At 43.7% G+C, this 21,955-nt stretch overlaps 3 protein-coding genes across 3 annotated transcripts; all 3 read left to right on the top strand.

Annotated features, from left to right (window-relative positions):
• Nucleotides 1-6,175: 6,175 nt before the first annotated feature.
• On the top strand, nucleotides 6,176-6,845 carry LOC123452062 (protein TsetseEP-like). The gene has a single exon (XM_045128637.1). It carries the CDS (start codon nucleotides 6,240-6,242, stop codon nucleotides 6,645-6,647), a length of 408 nt encoding a protein of 135 aa, XP_044984572.1. The 5' UTR covers nucleotides 6,176-6,239; the 3' UTR covers nucleotides 6,648-6,845.
• Nucleotides 6,846-11,566: 4,721 nt separating this feature from the next.
• Nucleotides 11,567-12,341, top strand: LOC123452059 (protein TsetseEP-like). Its single transcript, XM_045128632.1, has one exon. It carries the CDS (start codon nucleotides 11,648-11,650, stop codon nucleotides 12,101-12,103), a length of 456 nt encoding a protein of 151 aa, XP_044984567.1. The 5' UTR covers nucleotides 11,567-11,647; the 3' UTR covers nucleotides 12,104-12,341.
• Nucleotides 12,342-16,783: 4,442 nt separating this feature from the next.
• Nucleotides 16,784-17,562, top strand: LOC123452060 (protein TsetseEP-like). The gene has a single exon (XM_045128633.1). It carries the CDS (start codon nucleotides 16,883-16,885, stop codon nucleotides 17,327-17,329), a length of 447 nt encoding a protein of 148 aa, XP_044984568.1. The 5' UTR covers nucleotides 16,784-16,882; the 3' UTR covers nucleotides 17,330-17,562.
• Nucleotides 17,563-21,955: the final 4,393 nt, after the last annotated feature.

The raw sequence follows: 21,955 nt of genomic DNA on the forward strand, positions 1-21,955 counted from the left end.
CAACCAAGGAACGAAGTTATGGTGTGCTGAATAACCTACTTTGCTTTCCATTTAGGGTAATAGGATGGTCAAAGCGGATAGCATTATGGAATTGATTATATTCGTAGAAAAAGCACCACTATTTAATAGGGATAATTATCTTTTTGTTCTCAGTGGTGTCCATATGCTCACTTTTGCCCTCAGTTGCAAATCGTGCTCAGTTTTGCCTCTAGCCCGTGCGCAACTACTATGACGAGGCCAAACGGGCAGTTTTGAGTCCATTCCGTCCGCCGGCGTTAGTGATAGTGGGTCCGGATCTTACATGTGGAACCGCATGGATGTGGGTCTGGATCTGACATGTGAGACCATCCAACAACGTCCCCAAATCAATCCTAGGGGTGGCCACTCGATGCTGCTCTGTCCCGTTCGCCCGCCGGCCGTCCTGCGTTGCCGCCACCACCTGCGCTGCCAACAAGATTACAAAGATTACGTGTAACTACACCCCATAGGTCAAGATTACGAAGAAAAGGCACCATGAAAGTTATTTTAAAAGATTTTCTCTTACTCAGTTCGCACGAAGAAAAATCTCTTAGAGCAACTCTAGCAGACCCCACATCCCGCCGGTCCACAACACGCGTTTGCAGTTCGCGCAAAACAGCTTTTGCAGGCTGACACATATGCAGACCCCCCAAACGGATCCGTAAAAAAATACATTCGTGGAATATACTTTTTAACGGGTCGGCTTTGCGGGGTCTGCTCTTTGCGCCGCTACATCCCGCATATCATCAACCCGCAAGTATCAAATACAACATAATTCAACAATCGAAAACAAACTAAATTATTCGAATCAAACATAATACAATAATCATCCGCATTATAAATAATTATTCAAATAACCGTAGCAAACTTAAATAGTGCAATACAAAACTTGTCATGAATGCAAATACAAATGAATACAAAAATAAGTCACTGTCCAGCCCTTTGCCAATGGTGCTCAATGAGATCTTCCTGAAGTTGAAAGTACGTGTCTGCATTTTCAATCTCCTTGTATGTCTGAAGAAAATCTCTAATGTGGTTTGGGTCTCTAGCTGGTTAAACACGGCTACCCACATTGTCGTAAAATAATTCTAAGTCCAATCCTCTCTCATCTTCAAGAATCATATTGTGCAGGATAACACAACATGTCAAGATGTTCTTCAAGGTTTTCTTATCCCAAAAACGAGCAGGATCACGGACAATGGCAAACCTAGATTGCAAAACACCGAATACTCTTTCAATGTCTTTGCGGGCTGCCTCTTGCACCCTTGCAAATTCACATTGTTTTTTTGTTTTGGGTTCTTTGATGCTCTTGATAAATGTGCACCAAGGAGGGTACATACCATCTGCAAGATAGTACCCCTTTGTGTATTCATGCCCATTGATAATGTAGTTGCAAGCAGGAGCATCACCACTAGCAAGCCTAGCAAATAAATGAGACCGTTGCAACACAATGATATCATTGAGAGTTCCCGACATACCAAAAAAGCAATGTCAAATCCATAAATCTTCAGATGCTACGGCCTCTAGCACAATTGTTGCATCACTAGACTTGCCACAATACATTCTTTGCCAAGCCTTGGGGCAATTTTTCCAATTTCAATGCATACAATCAATGCTACCTAGCATGCCAGGCCAACCTCTCCTCTCATCAGATGCCATCAATTTCTTTGTGTCCTTCATTGGGTGCCCGAAGATACTCAGGACCGAAGACACGGATGATCACTTTCGCAAATCTACGCACAGACTCAATTGTGCTATATTCACCAATACGAAGATACTCATCGGCATAGTCAGCCGGAACGCCATATGCAATCACCCCCCATAGGTGCGGAGATTTTTTGATATGCACTAAATCCCTTTAAGCCCGCGGCATTCCTTACAACAACAACAACAACAACAACAACCAAGCCTTTCAGCCCGCGACATTCCTTCTTTGAGTAAAATACCGGCAATTTGCCTCGCAAGCTTGAACAAGTTTCACAAAGAGGGATCGGCGCATTCGGTACCTTCTCCGGAAGAGGTGCGGAGGATATGTAGGATTCTCCGCGAAATAGTCTTGCATCAACATCTCGTTCCCAAGATGGCGATTTCGAGGAATGCACAAGCGCCCGACAATCGATCCTCGCCTCCTCTTCCAGTGCTCGTCTTCATGCTCCTTCACGGCAAGCGCCATGACTAATGTTTGCTGCCGAAAGATCGCAAGCATGGTCTCAACATACGAGTCGTCCGAATCGGACGAATCGGATAGTAAAAACTTCTCGCACGGGGTCAACTCCATCTTCTCGCACAGCTCGCAAAAATCGCAAAAAGGGGACTAACCGGTGGCGGGTGATCCCGGGCGGCGACGAGGGGGTGCGCTTGACGGTGGTCGATCCCCGGCGGTGGGGGGGGGCGACTCTTCTCGCCGGATCTGGAGGGGCGATGCAGCGGCTCGCCTGCAGATATGGCCGGAATCGCCGGCGGCGGGCGAGCGGAAGCAAGGGTGGGCGGCGGCGGAAGGAGGGGGAAAAGAGCACGGGCTGAAATGTCCCTCCCGCCAACTGCTTCTCTGTGATGCAGGGCACCGCAGCCGCGAGGGGGAAACCCGTGTTTTCCCGGGTTGGGGTCGAGAATTTGCCGCGCCCCTGAAAAAAATTTACGGGCCGGGATGGGATGCAGGGTCTGGTCGGACAGGCTTTTCGGTCCGTACCCGCATTTTAGCGGTTATTTTGCAGATCGGGGGCGGATGCAGGGTCTGCTAGAATTGCTCTTAATGATAGTGCTACACAACATACGAGAAGCCATAATAATCTCTCACAAGTCACATGGTGCTGGCAGGGTCGGCTCTATGATTTTGAGAGCCCTTGTGTGAAGTTGGCAAATTGATCGTCCTTTTCCCCTTTTTTCAGCACCCGACAAATATTTTTAAGCAACATTATATTAATCCTAAAACTGACAACAAAAGTAAATGCACAAATTATTTTTTTATAAATTAGTGCGCTAACATTTAACATGCTTCGACGAATGGGTGGCACTGGTAATATGCCTACGGGGAGTGACAAGTTCGTGCCTTGCTGTCATAGACATCTACTAATACAAATGCCCGTGCCGTTGCACCGGCCGAAATGTTAAATATAATTTTCTTCCTGTGTCATTATGCAATATTATTTTAATCTAATTTTTGCAAGCTTTAGAAGTAAGGTTACACTGAGTATTTCTTTTAGCCATGAAATTTGATTTTACTTATACAAACATTATAAAATAGGATCATTAGAATGTTTACAATTTTAAATAAGTCCAAATAAGTTTTTGTACAAATTATAAACAAATATTCATGAATGCGCTAGTGTTGGAGCACGTAGACATGCTCCTTGAAGCTGATCATGTAGTTCCGTATACTAACTTTGCAGTTGACGGTTGGATTGTTCTGTAGTAACACTAAGTGATAAATTTAAGGAAGAATTGGGCATGGAAGACGACGGAAACTCGACTTCCATGAACCGGCCAGTGTCCCATGTCCTACTCTACCTTGCTAACGATCGGACGGACACTATGAAGGGCATATCTAGCCTTTCGACATGGACAGGGCGGACCCAAACGAGCCACGCTTAATATTAGATTTATGTTGCATGTAATAATATATATTTGAGGTTTCTAATTTAAAGTATCCGGTTGTAGAATTCGTTATTTGAGGCTTAATTGATCAACGTCCGCAGATGCGTCCGGACGTTTCCATGAACGTTTGAGAGGTCAGATTTGTTAAGTCCGGTTGTAGATGCTCTATAAGGCGGTACAATCAAATAATTATAATGAACTAATGTGAAAAAGAACATCTAGCAAATAACAATTTGTTGGAACGTCACGAACAATCGCATATAAATCCAACGGGATGAGCACCGAAGTATCCAGCAGCTTAAGTCCGTGTACATCTACCAACAACTATTGATCAAAAAATAGCAATAGGCACTAAATCTTCACCTAACTGCGCACTACGTGACCCTTATCCAAAACATCACCATTCCTCCTGCAGCTACAGAGAAGAGGAGACCAGCGCTGATGCCTGGCTGTGCTCCTCACAACAGCTGTCCGTGCTGCACCCACGAATCACTCCGGTACTTAGTGCCCGGCCACCGTGGCAGCCACTGCCAGGATCTGTCCATCCGTGCATCCCCACCCCAGCACGCGGGCAGACCCCCATTGCACAAGCATGGCAGAGCGGCCTGCTCGAAGCCTCCATCGATGTGCGCCTCTGCTGGGAGCTCAGTCGGGGGCTAGTGGGCCAGGCCATGGGTACCACCGTCTGGGAGGAGCAGCATCGGGGCCAAGCCGGTGTCCGGTAGCACTTCCCCCGCGGTGTGCGCTGAAGGCCACGGCTGCACCATGGACACCGCCTCCATTGCAGGCTGGTGCGTTGCAGAACGCTGCCTTGCCGGCAATGGGCCATCGCGCCGTGGAGCGAATTGAGTGACCACGCCGGCAGGAGCCGAGAAGGTCGCAGTCACGAGCTCTGTCGTCCGTCGTCGCCTCCTCAAAAGGAGCTGCCTTCATGCTCTGTTCTGCAGGCGTTGCCGCTTCTCTAACTCGTCTTATACTAGCAAGATTCTACCCTCTCCCCATCTCTCACCATGCGAACTCTGGATCCGGCGCCCCCAACCTTGACAGCCTTCCATGCGCCTCTCAGAGCCTCCTTCGCCCGGATCCGTCTGTTGGCAGCCATCAATCACCATTCTCCGGGATCAAAGCCGTTGTGCCATCCAGATTGTTGCGTCGTTGTTCTGGAGGTCCGGCTCCGGCGACCGCCCCTCTCCGGCTCACACACACACTCTCTCTCTCTTTCTCTCAGTCCCCCCTCCCTCGGGCCGACTCTCTCGGCCTCTCTCTCCACTGCCCTCAGCCTCCGGCCATCCCCTCCACCTCCGGCCTACCCGCTCCCCTGTAAGCGCACAACGCCCACTGGCCTCCTCGTCGGCCTCCTGCAACACGCTCGCCGACGAGCCGAGCTGAAGTTATTCCCCTTCCACCTTCTCCACCACTAGAGAAGATAGAACAAAGGAGTGCGGATCGAATTCTCACGAGATGCAGTGGTTAATTTGCAAAACTGAAACGTTTTCTCAGATACCACTTAAAAGGGACCGCGGGTTGAATACCTAAAACCTTAGGAGCCTTTCTGCAAAACGTCCTGCGATCGGCGACGACGGACGACCGAAGCGTTAGTTGCTTTATTATTAGGGGAGAAGGAGGCGGCGAGACTCACGTCATCAAGCCAACAAGCAAATTTGAGTTTCTTTTACGGTTTCTATTCTACCGCTGTAATTTTCAGCCTGTATAGATCCTGCTGTGCGAACTATAAATCACATCTACAGTTTCATAGAATACACGATCTGTTAGAGTTGCTCTTAGTTTGTCGGAGAGTTAATAAGATTTAATAATTTAAGACAATAAGCGTGATAAAATCCTCATTGATATCTACAATTTTGGAACTGTGCCCAGTATACCGGCCAGAGGGAGTGTTTGAGAAAACACTTATTTGTTAAAGGAGGAACCCCGTCATCGACATCAAATGATGTACACCTTCACTTTTGTTATATCATTCAGCATAATCTGGCAAAACTTGTGCATGGATTAATCCAACGCCACCTTCTTGAAAACCACTTGAGAAAACACAGCAGAGTTCGTGAAAACTCGGTCGAGGAAGCAGACCAAGGAGTCTTGAGGGTTTCCAACAGGTGGTGAAGCTCACACACGACGTGCACGTACGATCAAGCCAGTTCCTCTTCAAAGACTACCTTCACTTTTCATTGTGAATTGAACTCAAGCGATTGCTTTTTTACTTGTAGTGCATTACTCTAACGTGTACACTGTCGATCTTGATTTTTCTAAATGATGCAACTAACAAGGACGTGTGAACAAGATTAACAAGGCAACTAACAGAATTCTATTACTACCGGGAGGCAACCAATAGAGTAAAAATATTGTTACTCACCCTACTATCATCGCATTAGAGACACACTCAGGCAAAATCCAACTGTTCTTATTAACACCTCTAGCTACGTTGGTTGTTGCTTCATTTGTACTCAACTAATCAACCAATGCTAATTAATGCAGCCTCCAGATCTGCTTTGTTTCACCCAGCCTATAAAACCACACAATATGTATCTCCAGTTCTCCACACAACACACACAACCACACACAAAGCACAGCAGGTGTGCAACACTAGCTGCAAGCACAAGAAGTAGGCAGCAATGGCGAGGCATCGCCTCCTCGCCATGATCCTCATTGGGGTAGTTGCAGCCTCCACTCTCAACCAAGCTGCCGCGGCTGACCGAGGCCTTCCTGCTGTCGAAATTTTTGCAGAGATAGAGCCAAAGCCAGAACCCAAACCAGAGCCAATGTCCAAACCTACACCACAACCAGAGCCAGAGCCCTGCAAACCTGAACCGATGCCGAAACCAAAGCCTGAAGAAAAGCCTGGAGAGAAGCCCGAACCAGAACCCAAGCCCAAGCCAATGCCAAAACCAAAGCCTGAGCCCTGCTCCAAACCAAAGCCAGATCCTAAGCCCGAGCCGATGCCGAAACCCGAACCAAAGCCGGAGCCCGAGCCTAAACCTGAACCACCTCCGAAGTGCAAACCACCGGCAGCTCACGACTGATGGGATACTTATATATGAGAGTTGATGGAGGAGGAGACCCCGTACCAAGCCCCACTGTGCTATTTCTAGAATAAGTGGTGTAGTAGTATTCCCTGTATTCCATTTCATTCTATTTTTCCATATACGCGTGATGAGTACTAGTACTCTGTAATTACTAGTATTTGCTTGTTGGTATATGTTCATCTACTTTGTATGGGACATTGTGACTCGACTTGTTGTTCTTTGGAGTATCTACGCATGATTGTATTCACATAAATGAGCTACCGTATGCATCGATTGATGCAGAGGCCGGGGGTTTGAACCTCCTTTTCCAAACAACAAAACATAAATGAGCTATTTTGTCAGTGGACTGCAGTCTATGTTGTTTTCTCTATGGGGTGCAGTCCCTGTTATTTTCTCTCTATGTGATTGTTTCATATTATATGGTCTTTTTTGGGGGGAAAGCTAATGTCAACAAAAGAGAAGAGAATGACTTCCTAGCAGCAGACATATCACATATGTATACGTGTCTGGTGTTCTAGATGTATAAAGTGCACTCACACGCAAGACAGTGGCCTTCTTCTCTACCCTTCACCTACGAAGTAAGTCCCGACCGAGTGCGTTATATTTACGGTTTTGCTAAAACTCATCTAACTGAATTTTAGTTATGTCTCGTTCATCTTTTATAGTCATTGGATGTGACTATAAGATGTGCGTGTGCCGACGTGAGTTGTAGTACTACTTTGTATCTGTTTTGATTTTCTAGATGAATGCGACTAAATTATATCTGGTCTAGATAAGTTCTAGGCACGCTGTTATATTTATGCCCAGGCTGTGTGAGTAAGCTGGCTCTGCTACTACTAGGTAAACGTCACACACATTGTCACGAAAATTTATAGCAATGAAATTATGAAAAATAGCATATGTAGGAATAATACCACACAACATTCTCAGCATATGGCAATAGAAAACCTAGATGTAACTAGAGGGTGCACGCATAATATATTTTCTTGTGACCTTCAAGTTCAATTATTTGTTGCTAAAAAATAAATAGTAAAAAATAATGAGGTGAAGAGCTTTCATGTGTTTGATGATGTGGAACTTGCATATGATGAGAAGTGAAACGTCGAATGATTACATGCACGCTTGATGATATCGAGGACCTGCATGTGATGAAAAGTGGTAAGTGGAAGTTTATTGGTTGCATACCCTTCATAATGTGATTGACATGCATGTGCATTTAAATGGGATGACTTACTTAAATATATATCGGATATGTGTGAAAGGTAACTACACCCTAGGTCAAGATTTCCAAGAAAAGGCACCATGAAAATTATTATTAACAGATTTTTTCATCGCGTATAAAATATATGGGTTTGTACTATTGATAGGTGATCATGCAGTATAATAGCTGTTAATATACTTAAAAATATTCATCGTGTATTTATAAAACGTTTCAAAATATTAAACATTTTTCAAATACACATAGAATTAAAAAGTCTTCATATTTTTCTGAATTTATACACTGTGGACAATTTGAACAATTTATGATGAAGATTTCTTTTCATACATGATGAACCTTTGAAATAACAGTTTTTCTAAAAATGCACAATATTTTTTAAAAATCCATGATAATTTTGAAATACACAATAGAAAAATTCATACATGATTAACAGTTTGTAAAAAAAACATGACTGGACATTGTCCGACTCCGATGAGGGAGGAGTGAGGATCATGGTGCACTTTCGGCTTGATCAAGTGATTGTAGACATCGTTAGATGGTCTATGGATCTGAATGTAAGTTATGTTAGTTCTGGTATTCTTATACTAACATGACAATGGATAAATACATCCGAAGTTTTCTCGTAAAAAAATAAAAAATGTCAACTTGTCTTAAAAATTATTCCAGAGTTTTAAAATTCATATTCGCATTGTTCCAAAAAAACACTACATTTTAATTTTTTTCGCATGTTTATAAAATTGGTCATGGCAATATAAAAATGTTCATTAAATAAACAGAATGTGTTCTTGCAGTTTTTAGAGAAATATTCATTGTATATAAAAATTGTTCACCATGTACTTATAAAACGTTCAAACATGTATTAGAAAATATTCTATGGTTACTTTAAAATGTTTACTATTTTGAAAAAAAAATCAAGCTGTATTTGAAATATGGAAAAATAAAATACAAAACAATACATGAAATAAATGAACAGAAAAAGTAAAAGGGAAAATGAAAAAAAAGAAACCCAATAAAGAAAACAGGAAAAAAACTCCGACGAAATGTTTTGAAAATTGCACGAAACAAACTAATGTTACTCCTCCACCGCAACCGGACCACAGCCCGCACCACATCCCAACAAGTGAGCGCCTCACAGTAGGTAGAGACATAGGCATTTGTGCAAAATGACAGCACGCATTGAACAAACTGTCGGCTAGCTAGTGTTTTTTTAAACGCAGGCAAAAGCATTGTCTCATCCCATTAATTAAGAAAAAGAGAATTGCTGGGTTAATTAACGAAAAACCGAGTGAAACCTGCTACACCACGTCCATACAGGATACGCATGGCGACGTGACAACCCACATAAGAACGCACACACGTCGCCGAAGAGAGAACACCGTCGAGGCTGCAACCCGGTGTCATCATCATCACACCTACACAAGGGCGACTCCGACTACATCATCGATGACCATCAAAACAGCCCTCACCACAAGCAAACACCGAGGCCCATGCCGGCCACTGCCAAACAGTCAACCGCACACGCCAACTACCAAGCAGTTCCAACTCTGTCGACGAGCATTGTAGGAGAAAACAACTGAGCCTGAGCCGAGCCAGCGCCACAATCGACCACCCGCCTCGCGTCATCGTCGTCGCAAGGCCCCGCCTCAGCAGCTCCGACTCCAGGAAGACAAAGTGAGGCGCGGCAACCCCTCGAACACGCGGGATGAGACCGACTACCAAAACTCAACAGCAAACCAACTTCGCTTGAAGCCGCCATCGTCACCACACAAGAAGTCGCGCCAACCACATCGCCAGACGGGTACCTGCCGACCCCGATGTCGTGTGTGTCCAGCTCCGGAAAGCACGGAAGAGACCAGTGACCCTCAAGGCAACGCCCCCAAGGGGGGGCGTCCATGGTTCGAAGGTGTTGGGCAAGGAAGGGCTCCACAACGACCCCCAAGGAGGAAAAACGACGTTCACGGACGTCGTGCCGTCTAGGATTTCGCCTGGAGCCACCTCGCTGAGCCCCCCCCCCCACACATGCAACCGGTGGCGCATCACCACTGGTCTGCAAGCCCGCTGTACCACACACCTCCTACGCGACGACGACGCCACCCTCACGCAGGAGCCATCAACCTCACCGCCTGCAAAAGCCGGCGAGCCGGAGCCAGCCAAACCGGTCGGATCTGGCGCCCACCACGGCAAGCCTGCTAGATCCGCCCCGTAGTAGCAACGGCACACCCCGCATCAGCTCCAGCCACATCCTCCAGCATCAGCCATGACCTCGTCACCTCTAACCGGACGACCAGCACCTCCACGACCACCGGAGACACCGGCCTAAACGACGGCGCCGCGCCGCCATCCAAAATTGTGGCTCACCGCCGCCACCGCAGCTCCACAAGCCAAGGAAGGATCCCCTGACACCGGAGCATCACCGCCTGGAGTAGCGCCGCCCCCACGCTCGAGAACGATGACCGAGGGGTCCTGCTGCCAGGATTTTGCCCCGCGACGGCTTCGGCGGAGGCGAGAGAATAGAAAGGCGCAGGGGGCTTGCTCGGGCCCACAGGGGCGCCCCGATGCGGCCGCGCAGCCGCACGTGACCGGGACCGGGAGAGGTGGAGGGCCCAACTCGAGCCGCTCAGCGGGGAGAGAACCGGTGAAGACGGTGCCAAACTTCGGGATGGCTGGAGAGAGGACGTCGGGAGGGTCCCGGATCTGTACTTGGCTGGGCCGGAGGCGACCAGAGGAGGGAGATCAGCCACCGGCGACGGCGGTCTCAAGCGTGAGCGCGATTGGTGGTGCGGTATTCCGCGTGGCTCAGAAGGGCATGTGACTTTATTCAAACTCAACAAAATCATAGATACAATGCTTCGATCATAGATACAAGAAATTATAAAATAACTCCTATAACTAAGAATTACAATGAAACCCTCTTGATTCAAAATATGACAAACGGAGGGAAAGAACATTACCACAATATAATCCTTACTCTATCAGAATATATGGCGGTGCTAAACTCACCAACCCAGTTCGTTTTGGAGCTCCGTCTCCATGAAACCCTTTTTGGAAAATCATACATGCATAACTAAAGTCTAAAGCACACGCATGCATGAGACTGGAGAATGAGGGGCATGCAACGTCAAAATAACCTAGCTTATCAGAGAGTTATAAGATTTAATAATTTGAGACAATAAGCATGATAAAATCCTCATTGGTATCTACAATTCTGAAACTGCCCAACTATACCGGGCTAGATAGAGTGCTTGAGAAAACACGAGTGCGCAAAAACTTGGAATTGTGAATTGAACTGAAGCGGTTGCTTTTTTCTTTTTCTTTTTCTACTTTGTAATGGCACTAACGTGTACAGCATCGATCTTGATTTCTAAATGATGGCCGGTCACATGGACGTGTGAACAGGACTGACAAGGCAACTAACATGATTCTATTACTACCAGGAGGCCAACCAATAGAGTAAAAATATTGTTACTCACCCCACTATCATCACATAGAGACACACACGCAAAATCCAGCTGTGCTTATTAACACCTCTAGCTACGTTGGTTGCTTCATTTGTAATCAACTAATCGACCAATATAGCTCCATTGCCATGTTACGCAGTACTACTTGTCACTCCAGCTAGCTAGCTGCAATGTTAATTAATGCAGCATCTAGATCTGCTTTGTTTCACCCTGCCTATAAAACCACACCATATGTATCTCCATTCTCCACACAACATACACAAACACACACAAACCACAACAGGTGCAACACAACTTGCAAGCACAAGAAGTAGGCAGCAATGGCGAGGCATCGCCTCCTCGCCGTGCTCCTCATCGGGGTAGTTGCAGCCTCCACTCTCAACCAAGTTGTTGCGGCTGGCCGAGGCCTTGCTGCTGTCGAGAATTTTGCAGAGCTAGAGCCAAAGCCAGAACCCAAAGCAGAGCCAATGTCCAAACCTGCGCCACAACCAGAGCCAATGTCCAAACCTGCGCCACAACCAGAGCCAGAGCCCTGCAAACCTGAACCGATGCCAAAACCCAAACCAAAGCCTAAACAAAAGCCCGGAGAGAAGCCCGAACCAGAACCCAAGCCCAAGCCAATGCCAAAACCAAAGCCCGAGCCCTGCTCCAAACCAAAGCCAGGTCCTAAGCCCGAGCCGATGCCGAAACCCGAACCAAAGCCGGAGCCCAAGCCTAAACCTGAACCGAAACCGAAGCCGCCTCCGAAGTGCAAACCACCGGCAACACATAATTGATGGGATACTTATATACGACACTTGACGGAGGAGACCCAATACGGAGCCACAGTGTGCTATTATTAGAATAAGTGGTGTAGTATTCCCTGTATTCAATTTCTTTCTATTGTTCCATACACGTGTGATGAGAATTAGTACTCTGTGATTACTATTTTCTTGTTGCTATATGTTCATCTACTTTGTATGTGGCCCGTTGTTCTTTTGAGTATTAATGCATGATTGTATTCATTTGCATGAATGAGCGATTTTGTCCAGTCGGCTGCAGTCTATGTTGTTTTTTTCTATGTGATGCAATCTTTGTTATTTTTTGAGGTAAATACACCAGTGGTGTTTGAACTTGCCACAGATGTTTAGTTTAGTACCTGAACTTGAAAAATACGTCAAACTAGTTCTAAAACTTGGCACAGACATACAAATACGATGCTAATGCCATCCATATACGTCAAGTGTGCCGACATGGCACCGGATATGCACTAGTAGGAGAATGGCTACCGGTAGCGTTAATTATATCCTTACTAGTAGCGCCGGCACCAGCGCTACTGCGATCGCGCTACAGCTAATCTGTTAGCAGTAGCGTTGAAACTAGAAGCGCTACTGGTATACACAATAGCAGTAGCGTGTGTATAAATAAAGCGCTACTGCTAATACAACGTTACTGCTTATATTCCAGCGCTATTGATAATATTCATGTTTTTAATATTTAATTCGCGTTGTATTTATGTCTTCCCTATGTATTTGTGCATGTTCTATACAGTGGTTTCATCATATCATAATAAACATGCATAATTTGCATCACATCATACACATAAAGTAGTCTCTTCATTTATACCATCATCATCATCATCATCATCATTATCCAACACAAATATCATCAAATCTCGAAAATAGCGATACACACGAGTCATGGCACACACACGAGTTTCATCGTCCCTATCTAAACCATCACGTATAAGAGAAGAGCGGTCAGCATGAGCAAGAGCGTGACTATGTAGTACTTCTTGAGGCACCGGTTTCGCTCTGACTCTTGTCGTAGCATTATCCACCTCAAGTAACACATTTCCGCTTCGGCTCTGCTCTCGAACCCTCTGTGGCTAGCTCCCGGGTACCTGTCCACGTGGGCTCTGGCCAGTGGTCGTACACTCCTGGAACCCTTCCAATGAATACGACGTAGCAACCCTTTGCCATCTCCGATCTATGTACCTGCATCGAAAGTTGATTAATTCAACGATATATAATGTGCAACATTGGTGACCTCGTTGGGCCCCATTTAGCAGTAGCGTTGCTTCCAAGGAAGCGCTACTGCTATGGAACGTAATAGTAGCGCTTTTTACAGTCAAGCGCTACTACTACAAATACTGCGGGTGGCCTAATTGGGCCCTGTTTAGCAGTAGCGCTGGAACTGCAGCCAGCGCTACTACTAGGTAGTTAGCAGTAGCGCGTGGTATTTCCAGCGCTACTGCTAAGTAGCAGCATCGCCTGCTATTTTTCAGCGCTACTACTAGGCTCCTACCTATAAGATTTTTCCTACTAGTGATGGCTGACGTGGCAGGCATGGGTCCACTTGTAACAACAAAACATGATATTTGAATACTTATATGTATGTATGACTAGCGGGCCCACCTGTCACGTGAATTAAAATGAAAAACAGTGTAGAAAGGACTAAAATAAAGCTAAATAGCAGCCTATGCTGGCCATCACGCCAACTTGGTATTTTTGCCAAATAAAACTCTCAACGCTTAATGAAGCCTATATGAAAACAGTTGTGGTACTTAAATGGGCTGAACTTAATTCGTTTTGAAAATAAGAAATATGTTCAACCCCATGACCCTGTTTGTACCCCACAAACTATGGACTTTGATGGTCAAAAGTTAGTTTTACCCATAAAAATGTAAATAATAATCATAATAACAAAAGTTAGGTTTGAATATTCATGTGCTATTAATAATTACCTCATAGTCAACAAACATCCGTGTGTACATATACTATTACTTAAAAAAGACACAAACAAGGCTCCATACCAGGACGTCGGTTATGAATATTGTGGTACATAATAATAACCTCATGGTACACAAATATTCGTATGCACATAAAATAAATATAGTGGTTTGCAGTAAAATATTTTACTAAAAATGTGTATGTGATTGTTTTGAAATATTCACCTATTATTCATAAAATACTATTTTAAAAATAATCCATGAGTGCTTAAAAATGTTACTTGATACAAACATTTAAAATATACAGTCAAAGATCATAATCCATTTAAAGACCCCAGCCGTTTCCATTTATCTTAAGCTTAAGGAGCGACTGCTGACAATAAGATCTACTACTCCCTCCGTCACAGTTTAGAAGGCATGCACGTGTATCTAGATCGTCAATTTGACTTATATAAAATATATTGTTTAACTTAAAAATTGTATCATTAAAAAATAGAATATTTAAAGTTTTAATGATATATTTTTTGTTATATATGCTTTTTATTAAGTTGGTCAAATTGACGACCTAAGTACATGTGGCGGACTTGTAAACTGAGACGGAGGAAGTAGTTTGCATGGTGGCAAGCACCGGCTGCGCGTTAGCTTGAGGTTTGATGGTTCAAGTACGTTTTGTCGCTGTTTTTCATTTAAATTTTCCTGACAAGCGGGACCCATTAGTCATAGACATATATTATCTAGTAATCATGTTTCGAATGTATAAATGGGCCTCATGCCATGTAACCTATATACGGTGCCACGTCGCCGCACTTTACGTATATGAATGGATTATCACCGTATCTGCACGTCTATGCCAAGTTGTAGAACCAGTTCGACGTATTTTTCAAGTTCAGGTATTAAAGTGAACATCTGTGGCAAGTTCAATCACCACTGATGTATATACCTCTTATTTTTTCTATTGTATTATGTGGTCTTGGGTTATTTGCTCGTATGTGTCTGGTGTTGTAGATGCATGAAGTGTACTCAGACACCAGGCATGGGCCTTGCTCTCTTAAATGAACTTTATTTGAATGCATGCGTTTTTTAATCTATAAGAAAATATGAAGTTGGTTTGATTACTAAACAAGTACCTATTGCTTTTTTGGTTTTTTATTTTAGCTGGCCAGCAGGTGAGTGAGAGAAGTGGCCGAGGGGAGTGAGCACGCTAATGGGCCGGGCTGTAGTATTTGCCGACGCCTGAAGAGCCCGATAGGAGCTCCCCGTCAAATGATCAAAGGCTTCACTATTTCCTTTGAAATCCAAAAATGTCCACATTCCCTAAAAAAAAGATAAAAATATCCACAAGATACCTTGACACTGGAAATTTTGTTGTTCCCTTCTTTCCAAAGCGACAACCAACCATCAATCAATCGTAGCGATCGAGAAGAAGGGGAACGGTTCTCTTTTTTTTCTTCTATATTTGTATAGTAAAAAACTCTCTGTTTATGATGTTACAGCTCTTATGATGTATTGGGGTTTTTCCTCTCTTAATGAATGAAGACCGCGCGACAGATGGGTGTGTCAACGCAGTGGCCAGCGTTTTCACCACCTTTAAAACAGCAAGAAAGAAGGCAGTGCTGTTGCACTTAGCTTAAATTTACTAGATCTGTTGGTTGGGTCGACGAGGTACGTAGAAATTAGTAAAAGAGACGTGTCAGGTTGACACGTAAAAGAAAAAGGAAAGGGTGAGCCGCAGGGTGTACGTACGGCACTCCAACCACGCTAATCGACTGAGAACATACGCGGGGCTGGGATCTATTTCCCTACTGATACAATCAAAATAATTGGCGAGGGAGTGATGGGTGGAAAAGTCCATGGTGCACGCATGCTATGGCAAACGGATGGGGAGTCATTATCGTGTGCACCACACTAGTCCTTGTGACAAGAGGATACCCGTAGCTAGAGCTGGCCCTCCCTATTTACGTTACTCCACTACTGTCTTTATCATATGTACTACTCGCTCCGTTTCTAAATATGAGTCTTTTTAGATATTTCATTACGTACAACATAAAATGAGTGAATCTATACATATACATTCATACAGTGGCGAATCCAAGGGGGTGCTTCAACATGCTTGAGCCCCCCTCCAAAAATTGAAAAATACTCCCTCTGTAAACTAATATAAGAATGTTTAGATAACTAAAATAGTGATCTAAATGCTCTTATATTAGTTTACGGAGGGAGTAATATTTAGTAGTATTCATCATAAAAATAATAATAATGTTTGAACTAAAAACTAAAAGTTAGTGCATTTTTCTACGTACATTTAACATTGAGCCCCTCCTTCATTTTCTTTCAAGATTCGTCAGTGCATCCGTATGTAGTTTTTTAATGAAACCTCTAAAAAAACTTATATTTAAAAACGAAGGAAGTATATGTTTGTATGCATGTCGGTCTGTACCTACCGGCAACTGCATGCTCAGCACGCCACAACAATACATATCACATCTATACAGCTTAGGTATGGCCTGGGTGCCCTTACATAGACGGATGTGTGGTGTGAGCAAGGGACACGGCAACTAACAAAAGCTTCTGATTGCCTGCCGGGTGCAACTAACAGAGTTGAAATACTGTTAGACATGTTGATGTGCCGATCCATGCTCCCACCGACGGCACTGGTTTACAGGGATTGTGGCACACGCGTCCGGGTGTGCTTGGCTCCTCCACCCTATAAAGCCACACCGTGTGTACCTTCCACTTCTCCACACAGAGCACACCCATCCCATCCATCCATCCATCCATCCACGCAGGCTAGCAGCAGCGGCGAAACAAGTGCACCCCTAGCTGCGAGCACAAGGAGCAGGCAGCAATGGCGAGGCATAGCCTCCATGCCGTGCTCATGCTCCTCGTCGGCGTAGTGGCAGCCTCCACTTTCCACCAATCGGCCGCCGCTGGCCGGGGCCTAGCCGCCGTCGAGAAGTTTGCGGACCTGGAGCCGAAACCCAAACCAGAGCAAATGCCCAAACCTATGCCGAAACCAGAACCTACGCCGCACCCAAAATCGGATCCCAAACCTATGCCCAAACCAATGCCGAAGCCGATGCCAAAACCTGAGCCCAAGCCCAAACCAATGCCGAAGCCGATGCCAAAACCTGAGCCCAAGCCCAAACCCATGCCCAAACCCGAACCGAAGCCAGAGCCCAAACCCATGCCTAAGCCAGAGCCTAAGCCGCAACCTATGCCTAAGCCAGAGCCCAAGCCAGAGCCCAAGCCAGAGCCACCACCGAAGCACAAGCCGCCAACAGCTTACAATTGATGGGATACTAACGAGGAGATCATTGCCGGAGCCACAGTCGTGCTGCTTCTAGAATAAGTGGTGTCGTAACAATGTCATTCTATCCGGCTAGCTCGATAGTGATGCATGCATCTTTCTGTATTCTATGCATTCCGTTCCTTTTAAAAAGTTTTTCTTTCCATGCACCCATGATGAGTATTACTCCTACTACTCTGTAATTATTATTTACTTGTTGGTATATGTTCATTTTTGTACGTGGCCCGTTGCTCTTTTTGTGTATCTATGCATGATTTTATCCATTCGCATGATTGAGATATTTTGTCCAGGGGGTCGCAGTCTATGTTGTTTTTCTCTACACGAGTAACAACAGTGAGGGGCGGAGCCAGGATAAAAACTGATTGGGGACATCCATGTATGAAAAACTCACAAACACATTTTCACAATCTCATAAACGTCTAGCACTTTTCATCCATAAAAAAGTATTTAACACTTTTCTTTTATAAATGATGAGATAGCTCATCAATGTTCCACGTTCTAAACAAAAGATACTTCATCCAACAGTAACACGGTAAGCTTACCACTAAACGGAACATACCTTACGAGAGGTCTCTCTATATCACAATGGTTTCATAGCTTGCAAAAGAGAATATATGTCTCTACGATAAATGACGTTAACTGTGAAGATTAAACACGTATTTGGACTAGCCATTTAAATGGTAAACATAGAAAAGTTATAAGGTACTAGCAAAATGGTCCGTGCGTTGCAACGTAAGAAAAAAACATAATCTTCAATGATGATGATCACATTATGTTCACACATCATCACTTGATTTCGAAATTTTATGCATAAATCCAAGAAAATCTTTCTTCTTTTAAATTTATTCACCAGTTGAAGCAACCTTTACATTTTCAAAAAAAAAAAAATCATGGTTGTCAAAAATCTTGGTAACTCAAAGAATTATTCTTAATTTCAAGAATTATTTTTAGAAAACATACAATAATAATCCGATCCATCCAACACTTAATTCTTCAAAAATCACAAGGGTATATTTTCACAAAGACTTAGAAGCATTAATGTTTAACTACATACATTATATCTTTCATAAACAATTTTACAAATATCAGGACAATTTTAAAATCGAGAACATGTTTTACAATTTACAAAAATTTACTAAAAATCGTGAATATTTTTATATTTCAAATGGGTTTAAATATTTTCTTTTGAATTGGCGACCAATTCTAGAAAGGATGCACATAATTTTTTATGTTGGAGGATTTTACTTTAAATTCACAAACATTTTTGAAACACATGAAGTTTTTCTGAATAAACAAACATTTTTATAAGTCAGTAATATATTTATTAAATTCACGGACATTGTTTTGGAATTTGCAAAAAAAAACGGCGCCTTTTTTGAATCCACAAATATTTTATGTTTTCATCAACATTTTAATTCAAAATTCCTATTTTTTAATATGCAAATGCTTTTTTATTCTAAATTATTTAAATTAGAAATAAAAAAAATGGAACGGAAAAATTGAAATAAAAAAGAAACTATCAAAACAGACATTAGCTATTTTTAAAATTTTAGGACATTTTATGAATGCATTAACATATTTTGAATTAGAAAGCATTTTGTTAAATGCTTTTAATAATTTTTAATACATGGAGTTTGATTTGAAATCATGGACTTTTCTTATTTTACAAACATTTTTCAAACTTGCAAACATTTTATTGTATATGCGAGCATTTTTTACAAAAATTCCGAGCAGTTTTTGAAGTCACAAACATTTTAATTTTTAAAATATGTTCATTTAAAATTTTAAGTTTACTAAAAGTTTAAAGGTTATTTGAAGTTCTAAATTATTTAAAATAGAAAAATAAAATGGAACTGAAGATAAATAAATAAATAAATAAATGGAACTAAAAAAACTGACGCATGTGCATGGCCGACCCATACGGTGTGCTGGATATTCTCCGAGGGTGCAGAGCATAATATAGGAGGTTTTTACATGGGCCGGCCCAGTCCGAGATTTTTCGCTTTGTGAAACGTTTTCTATTACTTACCGGTGGCATGGTGGGTATTTATGCAAACTTCAGGGGCAATTTCCATGACGTACCACAGAAGCAATAGGTGCTTTATTAATAGGTAAAGATTAGATCATTACATTACATTCCTTCCATGATGATATTTTATCTTACGGAAACGACCAACAATCACTTAGTTAGTAATTGTGTCCAAGATCTCCTTCTCCAAGAAGCAAATTGGAATATGGCTCAAATAATAATCATCAATTTTGTTACGCAAATCATTCTTTAGTGTTATCCCTAAACAAATAGTAGTGTTAGCAATAGACTTTGTGCTCCTTCTTATTATACTCTAGCGAATTAGAATAATTGTCAAACCAATCCAGATTGGATCTCCTCCTCTTCTTCTTCCCAATCTTCCTGTACGAAATTGCAGGGTGGATTAATTAGTTTCCCATAAAATACTTCCTTCTTATCTTGTCACATGTGACGCTGTCGACTTAACCGTACGCTAATCATACATATAAATGCGTACGATCAAGATCAAAGACTCACGAAAAGATATCACAACACAACTCTAGACACAAATAAAATAATTCAAGCTTTATATTACAAGTCAGGGACCTCGAGGGCTCGAATACATCAGCTCGAGTACATACGAGTCAGCGAAAGCAACATTATCTGAGTACAAATATGTCAAACAAGTTTTGCCTTAAGAAGGCTAGCACAAAAAGGAACATAGATCCAAAAGGCAAGGCCTCATGCCTGAGAGCCTCCTAACTATTCCTGGTCGCCGGTGGCCTCCACGTAGTAGTAGACTCCATTGGGATAGTAGTAGTCGCCAACGGGGTCAATTGGCTCCTTGGCTCTGTAATCTGCTCGCGACAATCGTATAGAAAAGGAAAAGGGGAGCAAAGCAGCGGTGAGTATTCATCCAAAGTACTCGTAAGACTTACATCAGAACTACACAAAATATGCATCAGTATCAAAGGAATGTGACTATATCTTTGGCCTGAGATGCAGAAATGCCAGAAGAGAGAGGAAAGACCTAGTCCTATCAAAGACTAACATTTTCAATGTCTTGCAGCATTAGAAGAGTTCAGATTAGTATAATATATACACACATGTAGTAGCAAGTCCCAGAGATCCTTCCTCGACTCTTTGCGAGGAAGCAATCCCAGAGCCAACATTTCAATTTAATATCACAAGTATCCAGTTCTAGTTATAGAAGATGAGGATACTGAAAGGCTCGATATGGTTGACTAGATGGGGGGGGTGAATAGGCAACGACCAATTTTTAATTAATCTTAGCAAGTTAGGGTAAACAACATACGGGTTCACAAGAATAACAACAATGGGGTGAACCGTAATGAAGCTAACAACAAGAGCTACTAAGACAAGTAAGAGATAGACAACAACATAAGCATACACAAAGTAAAGGTTAGAGATAACCACAAGTGGAACCAATGAAGACGAGGATGTGTTACCGAAGTTCCTTCCCTTTGACAGGAAGTACGTCTCCGTTGGAGCGGTGTAGAGGCACAATGCTCCCCAATAAGCCACTAAGGCCACCGTATTCTCCTCACGCCCTCACACGATGCAAGGTACCGTGATTCCACTATAGGTGCCCTTGAAGGCGGTGACCAAACCTTTACAAACAAGGTTGGGGCAAACTCCACACAAAGCTTGGAGGCTCCCAACAAGACCACGAAGCTTCACCACAATGGAATGTGGCTCCGAGGTGACCTCAACCATCTAGGATGCTCAAACACCCAAGAGTAACAAGATCCGCAAGGGATTGGTGGGGGAATCAACTTTTCTCTTGGTGGAAGTGTAGATCTAGGCCTTCTCAACCAATCCCTAAAGAATCAACAAGTTTGATTGGCTAGGGAGAGAGATCGGGCACTTTTGAGCTTAGGGAGCAACAATGGAGCTTGGGAGGGTAAGAGATAGGGTTCCATAGCTAGAAGAACCCCTTATATAGTGGGGGGGGGAATCCAACCGTTTTCCCACTCACACCCCGTGCCTAGCGGTACTACCGCTGGCACTCCAGCGGTACTACCGTTGGCTGCAGCGGTACTACCGCTCGGCCCATGGTAGTGCATAAGCACTACCGGGCCAACCACCGCCAAGAAAGTCTTCACAAAAAGGTCCGTCGAAGTACAACCGCTAGGAAGGCGGTACTAAGCTCCTGGAGCGGTACTACCGCTGACCAGGGGCGGTACTACCGCCAGCTAGGGGTACTACCGCTAGGGCTAGCGGTACCACCGCTAGGCAAAGCGGTACCACCGCTAGGGCTAGCGGTACCACCGCTAGGCAAAGCGGTACTACCGCCAAGGGACCATTTGCTTAGATGAGATGAGCACAGAGGCGGGAGCCACTCCAAAGTTGCAGGTAAGGGGAAGGAAGATAAAGTGAGTGCGTGCAAAATTGATTCCACCCAAACCTTTCCACTACGGGTCCCCTCTTAATAGTACGGCGTTCCTATGACTCAAAGAAAGAGAACCGTAGAGTACACTGTGTTTCTGTTCCATGGAAAGAGGGGCGAGTCGTCTTGTGCCGTTGACATGTGTTATCTGAAATCTTAACACACACGATTAGTCCTTTGCAGTACTGTCATC

This window comes from Hordeum vulgare, chromosome 5H (assembly GCF_904849725.1).
Source record: "Hordeum vulgare subsp. vulgare chromosome 5H, MorexV3_pseudomolecules_assembly, whole genome shotgun sequence".
Lineage (NCBI taxonomy): Eukaryota > Viridiplantae > Streptophyta > Magnoliopsida > Poales > Poaceae > Hordeum > Hordeum vulgare.